The sequence below is a fragment of the Quercus suber genome, unplaced genomic scaffold (genome assembly GCF_002906115.3).
Source record: "Quercus suber isolate HL8 unplaced genomic scaffold, Cork oak 2.0 scaffold_151, whole genome shotgun sequence".
NCBI lineage: Eukaryota > Viridiplantae > Streptophyta > Magnoliopsida > Fagales > Fagaceae > Quercus > Quercus suber.
In genome coordinates, this window is record NW_027069612.1 from 1 (window position 1) to 22,641 (window position 22,641).

At 34.0% G+C, this 22,641-nt stretch overlaps 1 protein-coding gene and 1 pseudogene across 1 annotated transcript; both read left to right on the plus strand.

Annotated features, from left to right (window-relative positions):
• Positions 1–7,781: 7,781 nt before the first annotated feature.
• On the plus strand, positions 7,782–22,366 carry LOC112010349 (uncharacterized; annotated as a pseudogene).
• LOC112010342 (putative disease resistance protein RGA3) lies at positions 7,968–10,274 on the plus strand. Its single transcript, XM_024042694.1, has 3 exons — positions 7,968–8,039; positions 8,092–8,544; positions 8,616–10,274. Exons 1-3 carry the CDS (start codon positions 7,968–7,970, stop codon positions 10,272–10,274), a joined length of 2,184 nt encoding a protein of 727 aa, XP_023898462.1.
• Positions 22,367–22,641: the final 275 nt, after the last annotated feature.

The following is a 22,641-nucleotide window of genomic DNA, read 5'->3' on the forward strand; positions in this document are numbered from 1 at the left end:
AAATAAATATAAAATTTTAAATTATTATATATATAATTTTTTTTTTAGGTCAGGGTGGTCCTGGGACCACCCTGGCCATAAGGTGGCGCCCAACTGCGTACAAATTATATGCAACGATCACGCAAGATATCATTAAAAGAAAGATAAATTTCCCGAAAGTCAATATATTGGCTCCTAAAATGTTCAAGTGATTAGTATAGGGCCAATTAGCCAAACTACTTAGCGAGAAAGCTCAAAGGGGTGCCCCATGCATAAGCCCAAAGGTTTGCTAGAGAGATTTGCTCCGAAAAAAAAAAAAAAGGTTTATTAAAGAGAATGACATTTTTTTTTTATATACAAAAAAATTTTACTCTTATTTTGACAATTTTAGAAAAATTTTGATATCACTTTTATAAAAAAAAAAAATTTCTTTTTTTTCTTTTCTTTGTAAAATTTTTAAAAAAATATTTTTTAAATCAAAATATTCGTTAACTTTTTCCATTAGATTAGTTTGATTGGAGCAATGTTCTAAGAATCTAAGTTTAAATTCTTGGTGCACGGTATTTATTGATTTATGACGCCCACCACCTAAAAGCTACTAGAAGTTCTGGGAGGTTGTACTTAAGGTCTACTGTCCCAGAGTTTTAACTATAGAGCTTTTGTAAAGCAGAGCTTTTAATGGAAACACATTTAATGTTATGACCGTTCGGAAAATTACAATTAAAACTAAAAAGCGAAATTTTTTTAGATTAATAAAGCATTAAGCATGAAAAGTAAAATGTAGATTTCTTTTCCTTAAGTTGTAACAACTTGAGCAAAATGCACGTGTTAAGTAGTCATTTAGTAAAAAATTTAATCTTGACAATGAAATTTTCATTTAAATATAAGTCTAAATAGGTGTCTATTTAAGGTGTTGATATGTGTACATTTTTATAGGAGTTGCCGCAACTTAGTTTGCAACAAATCCTTATTCTTCCCAAAAAGCTCTTAATTTTATCTTTTATGTTTCGAGATCTCCAGTAAATTTTTTCAGAGTATTTCTTAAGAAGTATAAATTACACAATCTAATAAAAAGAAAAATTCATATATTAACTGTAGGGACTCAGTTTGGATTGACCCTGAGTATGAATGGGTTTTCAGCCCAATAAGCCCAAACAATAAATTTATAGAGAGTGAGTTAAAGGTTTAGGCGCTGGCCGTCGTTCATCAAGCATGAACTCTCATTTATAAAAAGATACTTAGAGTTTCTGTACAACTGGGAGGATGCTCCTCGGCCCATGGCCGAGGAGGCCTTTTTTTTCTCTTTCTCCCCCCCTCTTTTTTTTTTACTTTACTTGCTTTCCTTATATAGTCTTCATCTTCCTATCTCCTTATTCCATCTGTTGATCATTCATTTGCCTCTCTTCTGGCCGTCCGTCCCATCAGAGGCCTTATTAGTACTCGAGTGGTTCACTCTGATCAACATTGCACTGCTAAGGGGTTATATCCCCATTAATGCGGTCAGGGGGGTTAGGTGAATGTATTAAATGCGAAGGTGACAGCTTACTTTGGGCCTGGTCTTTCCCGAAAATCACCCTTGTCAGGCCGAGGATGAGGAGGTTCTCGGCGTGGATTGGGAAAAGAGGCTTTCCCCAATTTAGCCTTGAATAGTCAGTGTTCCTCGGCATGGGCCTTGGGCCTGCTACCCGATGGGCCGAGGCTATCAAGCCCACNTGAAAAATACTTAGAACTATTTACAATTGGGGGATGCTCCTCGGCCCATGGCCAAGAAAGCTTTTTCTTTCTCCCCTCTCCTCCCCTAAAAACCTCCTCCTTTTACATTTTGCTCACCTTTCTTATATATCCCTCTATTCCTCCTCCTGTTGATCATCTATTGGCCTCCCTTCTGACCGTCCGTCCCATCAGAGGCCATATCCATGCTCCAGTGGTTCGCCCTGATCGATGTTGCTCTGTCAAGGGGTTACATCCCCATTAATGTGGCCAGAAGGGTTAGGTAAGTGTATTCAATGTCAAGGTGACGGTTCGCCCAGGGCTTGCCCCTTCATCGTACTGAGGTCTCGGACAACCGAGGATAGGGTCATCTTCGGACCCATCATGCGTCCTCGGCATGGGCCGTTTGGGCCTGGGTTGAAGCGAGCCAAGGACAGCCGATTTTCTGGCCCCACAGTATTCATCTCATTTTGGGTATTATTATTATTATTGTTGTTGTTGTTGTTATTTTAGTCTCACACAATACACATTCATTATATAACTTAAAAGGAAAATATTCATTTATTTTTATTTTCTATTTTATTATTTAATTTTAAATAAATTAATTTTAAAATTATCTACATATGAATTTTGATTAAGTCGTACATCGCACGGGCATAATGCTAGTCTATATTTATATCTATATATATATATATATATATGAGATTAAATTCTATAAGGACATGGTGTAAAACCCATGTTTTACCCCTCCAATCCCAATATGCCATATCATCTTATCACATATTTAAGAATAAATACAATCACACACAATCAATTCATATAACCATATATAAATCCAACCAAATTGGGAATTTATTGAGATGTTATTAGGTGTGATATGATGTATTGAATTTTAAATAAAATGCTGATGTGGCAATCAATTATTGGATGGTGTAAAACCTATGTTTTACACCTCATCCTTATAGAATTTAATATCATATATATATATATATATAAGCAAAAGTTGAGAGAAAGTTAATTCCTATGATTAAGGAAGTGGTGACAAATAGAATAATTGGCTATCTAAAATTCAGGCATGTTCCACTTTAAAAAGCGATACATTATGTTGATTGGCAGCGTTACAGTATGTTTAAAAGCGATAAATATCACTACGTTAAAACAATGTTTAGAGCCCTCTTGGTTTAAAAGGAAATTAACTGCTTAAGACAGAAAAAAAAAAAAAAAAAAAAATTTTTTTTTTTTTTTTTTGCCTCTGCCGATACTGCGATAAAGAGAAAGGGAAGGAGAAAAAAAAACCTTGCGATATTGCGACACAGTGGAGATTCGTACGGCCGGCATAGAGAGTGGAAAGAGAATCTAAGAAGACAGTCAGCCTCTGCCACCATCAGATCCCGTATCCTCCACCGGTTAGTCTCTGTTTTTTGGTTCTTTAAATTTGGGTTTAAATATGATTTAGGTCTGGGTATTTGGATTGTATTGGATTGCATTCAAGTTTTGGTTTAGATTCAGTTTTGAGTAAGGAATTTGGGTTAGAATGGTTTTTAAAATCAGTTATCTATGTAAGATTTGGTTTTTCCTTTTGGATATTTAGGTTAAATTCATTTTGAATAAAAGTTTTCGCTCTAAATAGAAATCTCTGGAGATCTTCATGGATCGATTTAATGCTGAAGAACATAGATTTATGTGTTGCCAAAAAAAATAATGCTCTATCATTTCATTTATGCTTTTATTAATTTTTTGTTGAAATATTTTCCCCTCTTTATATTTTCGCTGCCCATGTTTTTTTTTCAACCATTGTTGTCAAGGTTTTTGCAGTATATATTTAAAATTTTCGTTTGCAACTGCTCTTATTTGAAAAAATAAAACCCTAGAACACAGAGAATAAGAAAGTATTGAACGTTAAAATGCATTTCTTCCTCCACTGATTCTAATCTGCTTCAAGTATTATATCTTTATGTTTTGGATCCAAAATTAGATCGTACCATTCATCCTTCCTGGCTATGCTCAAGGTATTTCCTCTGATTTATTTTATTTTCCTCTTTTTATCAGATGGGTATATAATATAATCTTTGAAAACCACCATCTCTTTGCCATTCTCTTAAACTTTTGATTTAATATTTTGGTTTGACGTGACTACCGCAACTTTTTGTTACATGCATGCTGCATATTGTAGTGTTTTGCTCTTTTATCTGCACTTTGCCACTTATTTTTATCATAGATCAAACATTAGCTTTCTCAATATTGTCTTAGTACTTTTGCTTTTCTGTAAATTGTTTTCAAATTTAAGTAATTGGTTGACTGACTATACTCAATAATTAGTTTATTGTCATACCAATTAATTAACACTATTGGACATTGACATGAAAAATATTGCATTTTTCATTGTAGTTCAATATGTCTAATAGTTCAATTACTTCTTTTTCTTCTTATTCCATCATAAGAGATTTAGCAATAAAGCACTAAAAAGGGGCACAACCAAGCACAGTAACCAAGTATGAAATTTAATTAATAGTTCAATTTCTTATTGGAGTGTACCTTTCCCTTGGTGTGTTATTGACTTATTGTGGAGGAGGCAGAGTTATTTTGACGTAAGCTAGGTTATAAATTAGAAATAGAGGATCATTAGATGCCTATGGAAGGAGAATGAAACTTTTATTATTGACCATATTGTCTTTGAGGAGGAAACTTTTTATGCTGACCTATTGTCTTTGAGGTGGTGTCTATGAGAATGCTATATTTATGTAGTTTGATTTAGTGCATTTGGAATTCTTGATGTAGTTCATTTGGAAGGAGAGTTGCTGGGAAACACGGACAACAGCAGCATTGACACGGAGGGATTCTTTTTTCTATTTTTGGTAAATCTTGGTCTTAATTGAAGCTTCAAAGTCTAAGAAAGGCAATTGGATTGGTGTATTATTTCAATGTGTTTTCAGGGGTTGTTAGAGTTGGAAAGTGCAAAGGAAGACTACTGCTATATTGTGGTCTTTGAGGGTTCTCTCTATTAGGCTTTCAAAAATGAAAATGAATTGTATTATAGTTATGACAACTGGAAAAGTTAAGGAAGTATTCAACAGCCCACCGTTGGATGCAAAGGACAAGGCGCCCCCTGGAGTAATTAATGTAGCGCTTTGGGAATACGGAAAACAACAGCAGCAATGATTGAGCGCGCGCATCTATACCTACACACGTACCAGGCCGAATTTTTGTCCGTTTTCAAGCCTTAATTCCATGACAGGTCAAAATCCCATTTTTTCTCTTCGGATGCGAGGGAAAAATTAAGATTTTGAGGGGCTGTTGTGGGGGGTAAAAACCCAGAGCTACTTAATGGGCCTGGGGTACCGGGTTAAGAAGTATTATATTTCTGAGGAGCAATAGTTGGGTGGGGACGGCCCATCTAAAGGTAGGAAGCCCAGAAGTAGATGGGGAGTACCGTCCGAAGAGGTCACTACTAGTCCGAAGATGTCTCACTCCTCGACCACAAATAGCCTTGATCAAACAAACGTGTGGAAGGTCTATATAATCTTCCTAGCGATCCCAATGATGATGATAAGTTCTGGGTAGGTCTGGAGATGATCAGAACGATGAGATATCTAAAGGAAAGGCTGCCACCACCGTATTTAATGCGCTGCAGCAGCTTTTCTAGCCGCATTTATGTGGAGAAGACCCCTGAACAGTGTAATCTCAGTTACCGCCACTCACAAAGAACTAAAGTAAGCACATGACGTGACATGTACTCAAGTAGATACGCGGATGAAGAACAGGTGGATGATGGAGATGATGGAAAAGGGTGCTATATAAAGAAGAAGGGTCCCTGATAAAGAGGGGACTAGAGAAAAAGAGAGAAAAGCTTTACTGTAGCTCTGAATGTTGTAACCACTGTTCACTTAATAAAACACCTCTTCGGACATTCATTTATGGAGTTGTTCAAGCATTATTTCATGTTATCATCACTACAAGTAACCTAGCCAACCATTGTTTACTTCATAACCAGCCCAGCTCTTTTGCCCACTCTCTACAAATTCATTGTCCTTGGTTCGTTGGGCCTTTAACTCACATCTTTTGGGTTTGGGTTACAAAAACAGACCCTACAGGTTCAATTGGTGAGTGTGTGTATGGAGGAGAACTTGCTCAGAAAAAACCAATACGTAACAAAACCTCAGTAGTTAATTATTTAACAATATTTTACTTCTAAGACCTATCTTTTTCTACGTCTTTTTGGTGATTGTGTGCATGCAGGACAACTTGCCATGCATATTTAAAAAAAAAAAAAAAAAAAAAAAAAAAAAAAAAAAAAAACTTGTTTAGTAGACATGGCAGCGCAATATTAGCAGACTTTTCCCCATTTGAATTCCATTCCACCATAAGTTATCCTTTCTTTCTCATTATCAAACCTAAAATTTCAGCATTAGTTCTTTCTATTCACCATAGAACATAGAGTAGATTCAGTTCTCATTTAAATTGAACATGAATAAAATCATATCAATTTTGAACTCTTTTTGATATCCAATTTTTCTAGATTCTAATTGGAAACAGTTTTGGTTGATATTCAGTATGTTTAAAATTATATGAAACTTGTTTTAATATACACATATATAATGCACACAAGGGTGAAGCTAGAAATTAGAACAAAGGCTCGTCAATCGTACACAGACACTCTCTCTCCGTAACTGTGGAATTAGAACAATTACATACAGTGTAGGGATTAATTGATGGGGAAAGAATGAATGTGGAAGAAGCAATTCTATAGAAATAGCAATAATGCAATGCTATGTTAATTAATAGATTGGACAGTAAAAATATTCTCATTATCTTTCAAAACCTTATTATTGCTATCATGCTAAAAACAAATATTCCATCTTTGGTGCATTCAATTTCTTACAAGTTATCATTTGAGCCCACTAATATCTTCACTTTTTTACTTACAAATAATCACTCTCCAAATCAACAATTTATAAAAATGGCTAAAAGAATTTTGTAAGACCTTATGAACTTGTTTATACACTTATTCAATTAAATCTTAAATATATTTAAGTTGATTTTATGCAAGTATATATATATATATATATTTGTTTTTTAATTTTAGAAACCTATGTACATAAATATATACTTAAATCAAGCATCATACTTTGATATAAAAAAAAAAAAAATCAAGCATAATGTTATTATGAACATGTTATTATATTTGAACTCTGTTTAAGCGATTAAAATAAGCTTAAGTTTGAGCTGGACTCTACAGCTTTGATTAATTTCAGATAAAGAAAATGGCTCTATTCATTTAAATCCTATTAGTATTAAAAAAATTATAAAAAAAAGTTTAACTTTTTTTTAGCTGCGTGCTTTTGAAATTTAGAAAGGGTTTGGTTAAACTATCCATTTTTTAAAATATTTTTTCAAGAATTAAAAAAGCTGTTACTACTTTTTTTAATTTTCAAAAAAAAATTTATTAAAAATAAAAATTATTGTGTGCTCTTAGAACACACATTAGCAAAATTCATTTAGAAATGTTGTTTCATTATTGCTTGATACATTTGCATTCACACTCACAATTTGTAAATGATACCAGACTCCATCAAAGGGAAAAGAGAAAAAGGTTGAGAAAGAAAGACATGTGTCACACATCCATAGCCATAGCCATCAATATTCTAAGCAAGACACATCCACAGCTATTCTACTATTCTTAATGGCTTGTTTGGTAAACAAGTTTAAACTATTCTTTTAAGTTTTTAAATAATATTACATATATTTTCACCTACTTTTTCAACTACACATATTTCAAAAAACTTCAAATAACATTATTCAAATTTTTCTATCGAACGACCTGTTGTTGGTTGATTCATTTAAATCCTAAAAGTTATAATTTTTTTTTTTTAATTTTAGCCACTAGTGATTTACGACCTGTTTGATAGCTCAACTCTAACACACATTTTCATATTTTAAACAACATTATATATTTTTTTATCTACACATATATCAAAAATATTTAAACAACATTATTTAAACTCCTGTACCAAACCGCCGTCAAGAATCTAGAAATGTTGTTTTCACACTACTGCTTGCTACAGCTGCTAACTGCGTTCCACTCACACACTCGGTTTCCAATAACACGACCCTAGCTAAAGGAAAAGAGAAAAAGCTGTCTAAAGTTTTACAATAAAAAACAACTTTTTCTCTGGGCATAATTATTGAGGCTAGCTGTATCTCTCTGCTACCACAGCTATCTCTCATCACTTTCATTACTCCACAAACCCATCTACAATTCCTGAAAGAAAGAAAAAACTATGGCGGAAGGAGCTTTGTTCGATCTTGCAGGGAACGTCCTTCAACTGCTGGGCTCTATCATTGTTGAAGAGGTCAAACTGGCCTCTAGTGTTGAAACTGAGATTGGATATCTAACCGACACAGTCTCCACAATCCGCACTACTTCTGGATGCAGAAAAGCAGAGTTCTCATAGCCATCAGATCAAAGACTGGCTCAGTAAGCTCAAAGATGTCCTCCATGATGCTGATGATTTGCTAGATGATTGCTCCACCGAAGTTATGCGCCGCAAAGTGATGACAAAGAAGGTACGCCTTTCAAACCCGCTTGCTTTTAGTCCTAAGATGGGTCATGAAATAAAGGCAATTAGGGAGAAACTAAATGCCATTGCAAAAGATAAGGAGGCTTTTCACTTTATTCCAAGCTTGGATGAGCCACAAGTCATGAATAGGGGGGACACAGAAACTTATTCTTTTGTACTCGAAGATGAAGTTATTGGGAGAGAGGATGATAAGAAAGAGATTATGGAACGTCTTTTTGATGACAATGTTGTAGAGAATATATTTCCATCATTCCAATTGTTGGTTTTGGAGGATTGGGCAAGACGACACTAGCTCAATTGGTATACAATGACGAAGATGTTGAAACAAAATTTGAGATAAAACTTTAGGTTTGTGTCTCTGATGTCTTTGTTGGACAACGGATTGTTAAAGAAATTTTAGAACAGTTGACAAAGAGGAAGCATGAAGAAAGTCTTGAGATCTTGCAAAATCAGCTTCGAGAAGAACTTAATGGAAAAAAATACTTGCTTGTCCTGGATGATTTGTGGAACGAGAACAATAATAAATGGCTTCTCTTGAAAAATTTGTTAATATGTGGTGCAAGGGGAAGTAGGATATTAGTGACCACACGCTCAGAACGTGTAGCGAGGATCTTAGGAGCGGCTCAATCCCATGCTCTAAGAGGCCTACCTGAAGAAAAGGCTTGGAAATTTTTTGTAAAAGTGGCATTTGAACAAGGTAAACTACAAGAGAATGAAGTCCGTATAAGTTTGGGAAAAGAGATTAATGGAAAGTGTGCTGGGGTACCTCTCGCCATAAGGACGATAGCAAGCTTGCTAAGCACCAAAGCTTCAGAAAATGACTGGAGATACTTTAGAAGTTGCCTTCTCTTAGAAATCACTCAAGAAGAAGAAAAAGAAAATGATATTTTATCAACGCTTAAATTGAGTTATGATCATCTCCCATCGTATTTAAAGCAATGTTTTGCTTATTGTAGATTGTTTCCAAAAGATTACGAGATTCGTGTAACAACATTGATTAATCTTTGGACGGCACAAGGTTTTATTAAGTTATCAAATTCAAAGCGACGTGTTGAGGATGTAGGCCGAGAGTACTTTATGGTATTACTTTGGAGATGGTTTTTTCAAGATGTAAAAAAAGATGAATATAACAATATATTATATTGCAAAATGCACGATCTCATGCATGATCTTGCAACTCTTGTGGCTGGAAGGGAGAGCATCGTGCTAACTTCGAGTGGGGAGTACAATGGTAAAAAAGTTCATCATGTATCATTTGATCTTGAAGATTCATCAAGGAAACTTTCAATTTTCAAGGTTAAAGGAATGAAGATACGAACAGTTCTTGCAGCTAGTGTAGGGGGGAAGTTAGGTAACCTAACTTGTAATGCACTCATTTCAAATCTCAATTATTTACGCATGTTGAATTTAAGTTGTTTAGGGCTACATGTAGTGCCCCATTCAATTGGAGAATTGAATCATTTAAGATATCTTGATCTTTCTGGAAATGAACATATTGTAGTTCTCCCTAATTCCATTACCAAGCTGCTAAACTTGCAGACGCTGAAACTTTATTCTTGTAAATCACTTAAAGAATTACCGTGGGGCCTTAAGAAGTTGGTCAATCTTAGGCATTTAGACGTTCGTAGATGTGACAAATTGACGCATATGCCCCTTGGACTTGGCCAATTTACTTCTCTTGAGATACTACCATTATTTGTCGTGTGGCAAGAAGGTTCCAAGGCTAGCTCAGGTATTTGGTCTAAGAAAAAACAAGCTAGGTTTGGTGGTGGGCTAAGTGAATTGAAGGAGCTGAGCAATTTGGGAGGAAGTCTATTCATTAGAAAATTGGGACATGGAGAAGATGACATGGTGGAATGTAAAGCCACAAATATGAAGCAGAAACAACATCTTCAAGAGCTGAGATTACGGTGGGATGATGGAGAAACTGAATGTTATGATGAAATGTCACTGGAAGGGCTCTTCCAAATCTCAAAGCGTTGGAATTGCAGTTTTATATGGGTGTGAGAATTCCAAGTTGGGTCTCTTCTCTCACTAATCTTGTTAGTTTTGAATTATATGGAAATAGGAGATTGCAGCACCTCCCACCGTTAAATCAACTTCCTTTTCTCAAGTCTGTCAATCTTAGGCAAATGGAAGCACTTGAATACATTTCAGATGAAGACAGTGTTAGTAACGTGTTGGGTACTTCCTCTTCTTCTTCAAAAACACCATTCTTCCCATCCTTATTTTTTCTATTTATAGAGGGATGCCCAAAACTGAAGGGATGGTGGAGGAATGAGCCACACCATCTCTTACTTCCATCATTTCCTCCTTCTCTTTCGGAATTATATATTCGGAGTTGCCCCAACCTGACTTCCATGCCCCCGTTTCCCGATCTCCCCAAAGAGTCATATATTTCTGGTTGTCCCCTCTTACGGCTACACGAAGGAAACAGTGAAGATTGTCCCAAATAATCCAACAAGAAAAAACAATTTATTCAGGTATGCATCTATCCATCTATCTTTTATAATCCCAAATTCAAATTCAACTACTGCTTTTTATATTTTGAACAACTTCTAAAACTATTCAACTTCATTCTAAAAAATAACTAATGGTTTAATTACTGTTTTTGATGGGATGATTGCTGAATGAATTCTTTCTTTTCTCAGACTTTTTATTTTTTTATTTTGGAGACATTGTTTTTGTCAAAAGCAGAACAAAGATTGAGGTCTACCAATGTAGACATTCATTGTTAGTCGTGTACAATTCATTGTTAGATTGGATTGAGTTTTTTTATTACATATATTATTGCCAATAAAAATTACTAATTAATTTTTTTTATTCCTTCTCATTGTTGTCTTTGCAAAGGCGAGTGGATATTGCAATAACAAGCCTCACCCTCAGCAGCATGTGCAGCTGCACTTGGCTTCAAAGCTCACCGCCACCGCCACCGCCTCCGCCTTGGCTGAGGGCTTGTTGCTATTCTTCTACTCAGCACTCTGTTCTCAAAACCTTGACACACATTCACAGTTCTGGTGTCATAGCTTGCCTTCGTGCCAACAGGTCTCTCTCTCTCTCTCTCTCTCTCTCTCTCTCTCTCTAATATTATATTTAGGGACTGTTTTGTTGTCTTATACTCTTATTAATGGCTTAGTTACTGTATCTTTTTTCTCCTTTTGGATAGCGCAGAGCTGGCACTGAAAGTTGCACGTGCTGCACTTAGTGGTGGCATCTCAGTTATGACTTGTGAGTCTTTTTTTTTTTTTTTTTTTACAAATTTTTCTTTCATCTCTTTCATAAATTGAACTAGAGTCTTATGTCAAGTAAACTATCTTAATAATTAATGTATCACACGTGTAACAATCATTACTTCTAAGACCCAACTTTTATTATATAAATATTAACTAAGTAAGTAGCTTTTATAATCTTAAAAGTTGATTCAGTTGCATTGTTTTGGACAGTCTAGAAGAACTTATTGCACCCACATTGCTTATCCCTTAATCTATGGATTTTGATTGGTTAGATTCTTGCCGTTACTTAAGGTCTCTTGGGAAATTTTTGCATTGTTGATTGGTGAAATGTTCGCTTTATGTTAATCATTTTATAAAGAAATACAATGGTAATTTATTCTTATTCTGCAATTAGTTGCAGTAGTCCATGATTATATGAAAGATGGTTTCTGATTTGTTTCTCTTTCTTGATATGTAGCTGGAGACTGTGATGTCTACCCCAGGTGTATTTGAGGTTGTTTAAAATGCAATCTTTTCCAATTCCCCAATGCAATTGGCTTCTTGGGCTTGAGAGTTAATGTGCTTTCTTCTCTTTTGCATAGGTTCTTCAGCAGCTGGTGCAGGAGCATCCTACTACAACCTTAGGAGTAATTCTCTTCCTAGCTCCTCTTGAATTTCTTAATATATCATTTACGTTCAAATTGACTGTGCTTGACAAAAATCCTTGCTAAAGTCTATGCTTGTCGGCATAGTTATCTGTGCATGATCTATGGACAAATTCTGTGCTTGTTTGGAAGGACATTAGACTGGTGTTTCTCATTTGTTGGATGTTATATGAACATGTGAGCTTGATTTATAATGATCCATGATGAGCTAATTAGCTTAATTACTAGTTATCTGACAAAATGCTATAATAAATTGCTCCTTTTAGATATTATCTTTAGGCACATTTCATGTAAATCCAACTAGATGCAATTTTAAGTTCACCATCTGGTTTTGGATGCATGTGGATGGGTTTGTTTGTTGCTGACATACCATAGATAATTATATCTAGAGAGCCCAATTTTGATTTACTATCTGTGAAATAAGAATAGGTCATAACTACTTGGAGGACTATCAAAAACTATCTTCGTAACGGACTTTGAATGTTTTTACTGTTCCATCTTCAATCAAGAGAAGGCATAGAAAGGTTCCATATATATGTATATATATATATATATCTATGCAAGTACTGCTTTGCAAGAGTTTTCTCACTTCTGAAAAATATTAAGCATCCTGCAGGTTGGGACTGTTTTAAATGTTGAGGATGCCAAAAATGCAATAAATGCTGGATCCAAGTATAAGAAAGAGAGATGATTTTGAATCTGGGAATTGTATTCATATCCCTCCATTATCTAAATTGTTCTCATGGCTAAGACATTTATTGGGAATTCTTTCAAACTAAAAAAAAAAAAAATTAAATGCGTGTATCAGCCCTTCAAATAAATGAAAATCATGCATAAAATAACATTGTCTTGATTCATGTGTACTTTTCATAGATTGAAATTCACACGTGCAGTATTCTTGGAATATGTGTTTTTGGAGAACTTAAAGAGACATTATGTTCAGAAATATTTGTCAAGTTGATATGTTTTATATTCTTATTTTCTGTGTGCAATGTGATGTTATCTGTTTTCTAATCTGATACAGATTCAGTCAGAGAATATATCACCCAAGGAGGCAATTAGTCAAAATAATTTCAATGAAATATGTCGACTTGCACACTTTGCAGCTTTGCAAGGCAATGAAGCATTAGAATGGTGAGATCTTTTGTTGTCTATGGATTTTGCTTGGTTTTGTCTTTGCTAGACTATTATAGCTGTAGCCTTTGTTTGAAGTTGCCAATGCTACTATCTTCAAAATTTTAAAAGATCAATAAAGAGTGAGAAATACTAGACTAAATAAAATGAATGCGATTTGTTCTAAACCAGATATGCTGGATCTAAAAGGTACACTTGTCATGACAAACCTTTAAAGTCATAACTGCTAACCCACGAAATTGTAGGCAAAATATTTCTTCATCAATGTGTGATATGGATTTTATGTTTGAATGCAGACAGAAATTTCATTTTTTTAAAATCCAATGCTGAATTGATGACCTACGTATAAATTAAGAAAAATGTGTGGCATATAATTTCTGAGTAGCAGATTATTGGTTTTGCTAACATTCTACATAAATAGGTCAATTACCATTTTAGTAATCCCAGAGTGGCTTGAAAATCTACCTTAGTTGCCACCATAATAGGTTTTCACTCATTAATATTCATGTTTCTCCTGCCTAAATTAACTTTGATAACTTCATATCAGTATTGTGTTAGAAGATGCTTTTGTGCAACTAAATTTAGTTAGTGAAAATTTTGTTTTTCTTTTTTCATATCTCTTTCTCATGAGCTTCTTTGTGGTCAAGAAACCATGAATCAAAATCCTTTGTTTTCATGTTGCTGTCCTCAGTTTCTCCCAGTGTAATTGTGGAAAATTTAAAAAGCATGATGATGACTTATGGCCATCATAAAGTTAAATCATTTCCATTTATCAAGGTATATTGTTAGTTAGTATATGTTTAAATTGTCCATCTTGATAAAAGCTTCCTCACAAAAAGTACCAGGTTTAATTCGATTCACACAAACGAAAAATAGAATAAAGCACTTCAGCCTGCAAACCAGACCGACCCCATTTACGACTAGGTTGGTTGACTTGGTTCAGTTCAACTATATGATGCTTTGACTTTGATCCTTGATTTTGGAATAATGACCATTTCTGTGTTAATTGATTCATGGATTCTGATCCAACTTGTTCTGAATGTGTAGCTTCCTTTCCTTTTTGATCCACCAAAATAACAACAAAAAAAGTCGCATATGGTATGCAATGAACTTTGACTGCTTGGACTCTCAGCTTTCCCCAAAAAAAAAAAATCTATTATACATTGCATACATATCAGACATGGGGCCAGGGAAAAGATTATGTGTGATTTTGAGGAACATCCCATATGGTAGATAATGTTTTTGTCCATTAATGGCATGACCTCTGACTGATTTTTGTGTCATGCAGGAAGAAAAGGAGCACGCTAAACTAATTGCATTACAAGTGCCCCAAAAGTTTCCTTTGCATCACCTACATCAGGAATAAAGCATCAGGAATAAAGCCCCAAAAGTTTCCTTGGAAAAGCATTTGGAAGCAGAAGATCCCTTCTCGAGTAGCTTTCTTTGTTTGGACTGTTGCTTTAGGGAAATGCTTAACGATTGACAATTTACGAAGAAGGAAGGTTTGGATATTAGACTGGTGCTACATGTGCAAGTGTAATGGGGAATCAGTTGATCATCTTTTTCTGCATTGTCCGGTTGCAATGGATATGTGGGCTATGGTGTTCGGGTTGTTTGGAGTGAGCTGGGTTATGCCGCAATCTGTAGTGGGGCTTCTTGCATGTTGGCAAGGCAGTTTTGGCCGTCATCGCAATGGGTCTATATGGCTTATGGTTCCCCATTGCTTATTATGGTGCCTTTGGAGGGAGAGAAATAGTCGGTGCTTTGAAGATAAGGAGAGATCCACATCAGACTTGAAGCTATTTTTCTTTAGCACTTTAATGGATTGGTTGGCTGCTTTGCGGAACCAATCCTATTCATCCTTTCTTGATTTCTTAGATTCTTGTAATTTTTGTTCTTGATTGTTTGATCCCTTGTACACTCCCTGTGTACTAAGGTGTTCCATTTTTGAGATCAATAAAATTTTTACTTATCAAAAAAAAAAAAAAAAAAATGCAAGAACTATTGAGGTAAAAGATCAGCCCTTCATTGTTGTCTTCACTTTGTGTGCTTTTTCTTGAACCTAAAGTAGCCCTTCATTGTTTGTCAACTGACATGCTAAAAATAACATGGACTGTGGTTTGGAGCTGATTCATATCTATACTGCTAGGAAACTGAGACCTACATGATCATATCTTTGTTATGTTAAATTTTGAAATATTTTTGGCACTATGCTCATTATCATTGTCTTCATTATTATTGTTGTCATCACAACCACCATTATCATTATTTGTACTCAGTTTTTCTTCATATTTTTGCAGATTGATGACTATGAATAAAACCAGGCAGAGTACCCTTGGATATCTACTCTGAAGAGCTAAAAATTGAACTTTGAACTGATTTATTAGCTTGTTGGTAAGGTTGGTTAAGTCAACATTACAGTAGACATTTGGAATGCATTCTCAAGTGGTGTATTTGGAAAGAGAAATGCTCAAGAGTTTCAAAATGTGGAAACTTCAGTTTTGGACTTGAAACTCTCATTCCTTGGACCTTTGTTTGAGTGGATGGCAGACATGAGCAGTATCTTTGAGTAGCATGGTCTTTGTAATTTTCTTTCAAACTGTTGGCGAATCTCTTGTAAGCTTCTTTTGTACTTGGGTAGTTGGGTTATGCTACTTTTGTGCTCTCTTGGTGAATCATTTACTTGGGTACTTGGCTTTGTTTGCATTCCAATCACTAATTTCACACCACTTAGCTTCTATTAAAGAAATCATTTTTGGAGTTTGGACAATAATGCAAAAATTATGCCAAATATTTTTTTTGCAATACTAATTTTAAGTTATCCTACATTATCCAGAATAAGGGAAATATTTGCATCATCTGTATAGTACAGATTTTAATCATAAATGGAGGAAATGATGACAAAAGTTTTGTTTTAAGTTGTAAATTTTTTTTTTTTTTTTTTTTTTTTAATTATAAAGCTTTAAGTTGATGTCTACACTCTACAAGGTTTCTCGGCTAAACTTGTTTTGGCCAAGAGTTCAAGCTCTCGAAGGTAACAGGATAAGGACTTTTTGTTGTTTTGATAAGTGATGTAGGACACGGTTTAATATCTAATTTTTGTAATTATTTAATTTTAGTATTTTTATGTAATTTTTGTAATTTTAGGTTTATGTTATTTATCTTTTTCTTTTTAGGTGTTTTTAATGTTATTTAGTCAAATTAGGGTTGTATATACTTTTGTAGCCATCTTAGAGTTTCTAGTTACCTATATTTTGTTTTTACTATTTAAATGCAGTGTTCATTTGGGATTCACTTATTTTGCTGAAATTGAAATTTTTTTGCTGAAAGTACTGTAGATAAAGGTAGAAGTTAGCTGAAATAGTTTAGTGAAACTCATAAATAGTACCAAAAAGTGCAGTGAGACTTATGAATAGCAGCAAAGATAAGCTAAATAGTAAAATAAGTTGGCAAAAATAATTTTTGCCAAATGCACATGCATTGTAGCCTCCAAAGGCAATTCAGTTTGTATTTTATTATTAATAAAATACCTAGAAACTAATAGTTTAGTTTATGTTCATTAAAGAGAGCATTGTGTATGTTTTTTTCAAACTTCCGCGACATCAGTTAGTATCAGAGTTTTGACATATTTTGGTCTGATGGCTAATCGGTGAGACGGTGACCACCACAACAACGACGTTGACAACACAATCCTCACTAGGGTTGAATTCCTAAAGTTTCGTGAGGAGGCTCGTGATGAGAATCAACAATTTCATGAAAAATGTCAGCAAATTATAGGTGAAATTAAGCAAATGATTGCTAGTTTCTTGTTAGGAAATCATCTCATAACAAAAATGATCAATATATTTAAAGATGTACTCCTAACTACAAAAAAATTTCATTCCTTGATGGAGATATGTGCAAGTTGGATTTTATTGATTGACTTCTTGATTTGGAAGAGTATTTTAATTTTTGGAAGATTTGTGATGAAGAAAGAGTACGACTTGCATCTAATAAATTGGACAATGAAGTATAGGAATGGTGGGAAGACATTCAAATCAATAGAAAGCGGTGAGGTATGCATCCAATCTGCTCTTGGCAAGGAATGAAAAAGGTATTAATTGATTTATGGTTTCCATTATGATATACTAGATTATATAAGTGTTGATTATAAATCTGTATATTCATATAAAAAGCAATATGTTTAAAACATGAGAGGTCAACCACAAAATCAAAATAATCACAGCCAAGTTCATGTGTCAAGTAAAGGAAAGGGTTTGAGGGTTGAGAAGAAGCAACCTATTTCTAAAGAAAAGTTTGAAGTGGTTAAAAAAGATCAAGACTTGCAACCATTTATTGAATTGAAGATTGAAGATTGAAGATTGAAGATATCACTTGTCAAAAGTTTGATGAAGATTTTATTGAGAATATTGTGGAAGATCTAATTGAGGTTAAACATGGTAATGAGTCCATCATCCACAACCCCCAAGTTTCAGTTGATTTGTTGAGGATGACTACATAATATGTTGATTTCCTTAGAGTAGAAAATTTTAATTTTATTATGAACCCTTTGTTGATTGATGTTGCAAATAAATTGAAGGTAGATGAAAGGAAATTTTATGCTACACCTTATGAAGAATTCAAATTTCAAAACCGGATGAAATTATTAAAGCATTCAAAATATTTGTTTATTTGGAGCAAAAGATATCAGATTTTCACCATAAACTCGAGGACGAGTTTGTTTCAAGTGGAGGGGTCTGATGTAGGACACAATTTAATGTTTAATTTTTGTAATTATTTAGTTTTAGTATTTTTATGTTATTTTTGTTATTTTAGATTTAAGTCATTTATTTTCTTCTTTTTAGGTGCTTAAAGGGTCAGGTTTAGGTCCAGTATCCAGTAGTACTGGACCGTTGAGATGATGACATATGTCTACTTTTAGACACGTGTCATCATCTGACTGGGTCCAGTGCAATGGATGCACTGGACCTAAACCAAGTCCATGCTTTTAACGTTGTTTAATCAAATTAGGGTTTTATATTCTTTCGTAACTGCCTTATAAGGGTTTCTAGTTGTCCTAGATTTTTTTTTTTTTTTTTTTTTTTTAATTTTTTATTTATTTTTTTTAAAACTATTTAAACGCATTGTAGCCTCTAAAGGCAATTTACTTTTTATTTTATTATTAATAAAATACAGACTTTTTGTCGAATTCTTTCTTTGGTGGATTTCAGTATATCATCTCGTGGATTTAAAGAACCCTTCATGGATTCGAAGTTTACTACCTAGAAACTAATAGTTTAGTTTCTGTCCATCAAATAGAGTATCATGTGTGCTTTTTTCAAGCTTTCGAGACATCGGTAAGTGACAAAAAAGTTTCGTTAGAAAGAGGAGAAACATTGGACTTAGTACCAAAAGCACTAGACGATACATACAAAGATGGTTACACATTTATTTATTTTATTTTATTTTTGGTAAACAAAGATGGTTATGCATTTTGCTCAACAGAATAGGAGCCAGCTCTATACCATTGGAATTCAAGTTGAGACTGAGATTCATATGACCACATAGAAGAAAGGTACTAAACCTGTGGGAAATTTTGGATTGTTCCTCACGATGATATATAGGGTATAATATGTCTTTTTGGATATGATGGCTACAGCAGATTTGGATTTTGGTGTTGGGAGAATCAGGCTTGGCTGATCATTTTCATCATTTTTATAAAGAACACCCACAATATATATATATATATATATTTTTTTTTTCTCAAAATTAATTTTAGTACCACATTAAATATCACAATTTTTATCATAATTATCTTATGTGTTAAACTCTGACTGGTTTTCTGTCACTTTCACGTGGACTCGCCACTTTTTTTCCACCACTCACCATCTCCACCATTACAGTATGCCATTTGTGCAGTTGTGACCCTTTACGTGGTGTTACGATTTTTGTTTTCTTGACTGTGGGTATGGATATGTCACTAAGCTAGTGCTTAGATATTTCTCTATATATATATGCCCCATGCATAAGCATAATTAGACAGCCATCCCTTGCATTACGATAGAGTAATAAAACACTGACTTACTATTCATAGCAAAAGTCTCAGTCAAACTCTCAACCATGTGCACTTTAGAGAAACGCAGCAACCTCTTCATCCTAACACTCATCAGTGACGATCACGAGCACCGTCTCGGCCCACACCTCATCAACTCTCTCCTCTCCGCTCTCTCCCAAGAACTAAAGTGTTCATTTGATGTCAACGAGATGAGTTATAAAACTTTTAACTAAAATTATTGAATTTAGGAACATGTTAAGATAATAAATTGTAATTGGTGTATGATAAAAATACTAGTGGACCAAAGTAAAAACTACTTAGACTTTAGCAACCAAAAAAAAAAAACTAAAATGATGCTCTCATCAAAACTTGACACCTTATCATTGTGTAAAATTAGGTGTATCTTATTGTTAATTAAAAAACTAAAGAAGCTCAAAAAATGAAAGATAAGTATTACATCTACAACATTTTTACAATGTCTTTGTAACAAATTCTATATGACAGGTTGTTATTGATTTTAATTTAACTCACAACTGAAATTACTTTTTTACCTTCTAATAACAGCGAGTAATAACCTACTACTTAAAACATATTATAAAAGTATTGTAAAAATATCATGAATATAACAGTTTTCAAAGGTAAAAGAAGAAGTAGAATAGTTGCTCTCTTTTTTGTTTTTTTTTTTTTCTTTGTTATTAAAAGGACATAACAACTGGACAAGTAGTGTAAGCTTATGAGTGTGACGGTGCACCCTCATTTTGGATCTTTGGGTTGTTAGGCGATGGTTGGGGATTACAACTCACAATTGGGTATCAGTGTGTGGTTTTAACTTGGGCCAGTTGGCCCATTACAAGGCAACACATGGGTGTGAACTGTGAAATGGGTAGTGGTTAGTGGGCTAGTGGCTATGCCTATGGGTTTGACTGTGAAGGCTTTAGGTATTCCTCTTTGTTTTTGAACAGAGAAATTTTATTATTTTTTATTAATTTTTGTAAACTTGGATGAAAAAAAATATATTAATGGCTATTACTTAATTCAAACCAATTAAACCTTTCATTAAAAAAAGAAAAATGAAGACGATTAAACCATACGGAAGTTTGGTGTTGAAAAGTTGAAGTATCCAAAGTTTTAAATCACACAATATTTATAATTGTTCATGTTATATTGTATAACAATTATGTCTGTCCTTATCAAAAAAAAAAAAAAAAACAATTATGTCTGTCCATACATATGATAATGGAAGTGGAAATTAATATTGTAATAAATACTTCAATGGCGGCTCCCAAGTCAAGTTCCAATCCATCAGTGGCGGCTCCCCATCCCAACCGTCGCCGCCGTCTCCAGCCACGCCGCCGCCGGGCTCATCCTCGCGCTCGGCCTCTACCAAACTACTTCTCGGTGCTGGTGAGGTCTAAGATTGGCTGTCGGGACATTATGGTTGATGCCCAATGTGGTGAAGTTTTGTACATACCTGGTGTAATGACCCCAACAGAAGTAAGGGCATCTTTCAAAACTTAATCTCTCTTTCATTTCTAAGCTTTTACAGATTTTTTTTAGAATTTTTCTTTAAGCACTTGACTTCTTATAATGTTTATCTTGTTGGGCACTTCTATTTCAGAGTGATTTGTTTTCTAGCGTTCTGTTTGAGATTCAAAACTTTTGAGCTATATTCCTTGGAAAGAAAACTTAAAACCTGATTGTGATTTACAGATATTGTTTGCATATGACTCTGGTGCCAAAATTGTCAAGGTAAGTCTTGACATGTTCAATGATGTTTAAGATGGGGCAGCTCATATGGTAGTCATTGTCCAGTTCCATATGCACTCCATGTTTCATAGACAAATGGATATTAATGTGAAAGATAATTATTTATTTGATTATCCTGTTTCCACCAGTTGTTATGGTTGATAGGTACACAATTATGGTAAAATGTACCCACTTGACCATGAATTTACTTTAAACATACATCAATTGCTTGAATAGTCATGATTTTCTTCTTCTGTTTTTTCTTTTATCTTTTGGTTCAAAATAAAATTCAATCTTTCTATATAACATTATATAAAGTTATGCAAACTACAAGGATAGGTTCTATAGCTTAGCTTGCTGAGTTAGAATATAATATTTTGCAGATTTCAAATTTCTCTATCTTGAGTGCTACTTGTGGTAATTATGCCGTTTTTTACCTTGTATAAACTTTTCATAAGCATCTCTTACACTTTCTTTCTTATGGAGATCATTAAATAATAAAATATATCAGCGAAAATTGGATCAAAATCATAGTAAAATGTTTTTTGAGAGGAATGTGCATCTCTGATTCCCCTGTAATAAATTTGGATTTAAGATTTGCTGTTTTAATTGGTTCATCTTGTCTATACTCTACCCTATCTAAAGTTAATCCTTCAGTTTTCTATATTGTGAATTGATCGTGCTTTGGCTCTGCTTCCTTGAGCTAGCACCTTGAACCTGGTTTGTATTTTTACCACAGAATTTTGAAAGTACTTCTGTGCCTTGAAATGACATTTCTTGTCTTAGGTTGCTCTAGAAATATTATCTTGCCCACATTGTTCTTCTGGTGTATATTTATATTAGTCTTATGTAGGTTACTTATGCCCCTAAAATACTGCCTCATAAGTCATAATGCATTCTCCTTCCTCAATCTAAAGAACATATAATTTGCACAGTGAAAAAAGTATAGCCAAATATATGATTAAATCTTTTAAACATTTGTGTTCTCTAGCTTCTTCAATAAGCATTCTGGGGGATTATATATTGTTTGGATGTTAGAAAATGGTTCATCTATAGATGTACATTATGGATTTATTTTTCTTATTTTGTGGAATAGGTTTATCCTGTCTCTGCACTAGGTGGTAGTCGGTAGATTTCTGCACTCAAGAGGCCTTATCATCGCATCTCAATGGTTGCTTCTCAGCAGTGGCGACTCCAGGAATTTTTCTCAGGGTGTTCCTGAGTGGGCTTGCCCTATTACAATTTTTTTTTCTTCAAATTCTTCGTTACAATTTTTTCTTTTTTAGATTTTAGTTCAAAATTTTTTTTTTCGCTTTTTCTTTTTGCTTGAAAGCAATGTTATGAATACCGTTTTGGACCCTGTTTCGGTTTGTTTTGTGGAACGGAATATTTTGGTACCGATCTATTACGATGTACCGTTTCAAGCTGTTTTGGGGTTTCTAAAAAAAATTAAAAATAATATATATTTATATTTTCTTATACAACATAAAATTATTGATCCAAATAAGTAAACCTCAAATAAAAAAAATCATTTAGTTTTTCTTTTTTGACACTCAAATCATTTAGTTATTACATAACAATTA

Coding starts and splice junctions, on each gene's coding strand:
- LOC112010342 (XM_024042694.1), top strand. CDS start 7,968: ATGGCGGAAGGAGCTTTGTTCGATCTTGCAGGGAACGTCCTTCAACTG. Junction 8,040..8,091: donor GCTCTATCATTGTTGAAGAG/GTCAAACTGGCC, acceptor TAACCGACACAG/TCTCCACAATCCGCACTACT. Junction 8,545..8,615: donor TGTTGGTTTTGGAGGATTGG/GCAAGACGACAC, acceptor ATAAAACTTTAG/GTTTGTGTCTCTGATGTCTT.